This window comes from Buceros rhinoceros, unplaced genomic scaffold (assembly GCF_000710305.1).
Source record: "Buceros rhinoceros silvestris isolate BGI_N320 unplaced genomic scaffold, ASM71030v1 scaffold447, whole genome shotgun sequence".
Lineage (NCBI taxonomy): Eukaryota > Metazoa > Chordata > Aves > Bucerotiformes > Bucerotidae > Buceros > Buceros rhinoceros.
The window spans coordinates 16,867-18,235 of NW_010422536.1; the positions used below are offsets into that span (position 1 = coordinate 16,867).

General features: G+C 32.2%; 1 protein-coding gene across 1 annotated transcript in view; it reads right to left on the reverse strand.

The window, feature by feature from the left end:
- The window catches only part of LOC104496866 (leucine-rich repeat and calponin homology domain-containing protein 1-like), a gene marked incomplete at both ends in the record, with an annotated part of 16,650 nt that extends 15,896 nt beyond the window's left edge, over positions 1-754 (reverse strand). Inside the window, one exon of the mRNA XM_010140050.1 lies at positions 610-754. Coding sequence (XP_010138352.1) covers positions 610-754 — 145 coding nt within the window. The remainder of the gene's footprint in view (positions 1-609) is intronic.
- Positions 755-1,369: the final 615 nt, after the last annotated feature.

The following is a 1,369-nucleotide window of genomic DNA, read 5'->3' on the forward strand; positions in this document are numbered from 1 at the left end:
CAAGTCCTGTTCCTTACATGAGTGTAGATTCTCAGGACACACTCTTCTGTTTCAACTTTTAGAGCCCAAATTAGTGTTCCGTAGTGGTCAAAACTACAGTACAGTAATAATACAGGAAGGTTTGAGAAACATTCTCAATATTTACAAAACAGATCAAGCCTTCATACCTTAAATTTAAAGCCCAAAAGCCACTTTGCAACCTGTTGAAACCTTGTTCATGCAAAGACAAGGTTATTGTATCTTCACTATTACAGTTTTAACAGCCTCAAATGCTAAGAAACCCGTAAGAAATATCTCAAGTTTCACAGAAGTTATTACCAGAAGGGAATTAAAAAGAATCCGACTGTGCTGATGTGATTAGCATTCTGAATTTCCTAGAATAATATGGGAAAGCAAGGGATAAATATTATTCGGTCTTTAAATAACTTGTTTTACATTTCAGCCTTTACAATGCCCTCACAGAGCTGTATCTACAGCCAATGAGTTTTTGCATTACTGCTTCCAGTAAAATGAAAAATGTAGTTAATTGTTCCAGAAACACAAAGTACGGACATAAAAAGTTTTACACATTTGCAAATAAACAAAAAAAAATGGCAAAGTTACACTTACCTCAAATTTAAGTAAGTTAGCATTTGCAAGTTTACTATGGCATCTGGTATAATTTTAATACAATTGTGGTATAGATTTAGTGTTTCCAGTGACACAAAATGGCACAACTCTGTAGGAACCTCAGTTAATCTATTCTTGGATAAATCTGAGAAGAGAAAAAGAAAAGATACATTCTTTTTGAACCATCAGAAAGATAAACTTCAAAAATTTATGCTTCTTTCTTAAAATAAATGAATAAATGTAATCCCACAATGAGACAGCAAATTAAGCCAATGTTTTTATTATGCAAAATAAAACCAGTGCTAACCTTTACAATCTTGAAATGGAACAGACTGTGTATAAAAGAGCAAACATTCAATTAAAATTTATTCAATGTAATAAAAACTAATTATTTGCAGGACTCAACATGCTGAGGAAATACTTGCAAAGAGAAACAAGCACAGATTCCAAAGCTCATATAATATACCCAAAGACCTAGCCAACACACAGCTAAATGTCTGCAAATAATGATAGTATTTAAACAAGCAACAAGGATTATACCTTTAATTTCTTTAAATAAAAAGCCCCAAACATTATTCAGGTAACTCGTCAAGCTGACCTGTATTTTCTAGATCTCAATCAGTCATAAAAGAATGTTACCTATAAAAATGGTGAAGATCTTCAGGAATTTATTTGATATAAACACATATAAGATAACGATGACGGATTCCAAACCCCCAAGTGAGCTTTTGATTTTTGACCAGTTAACCATTCTTTATTT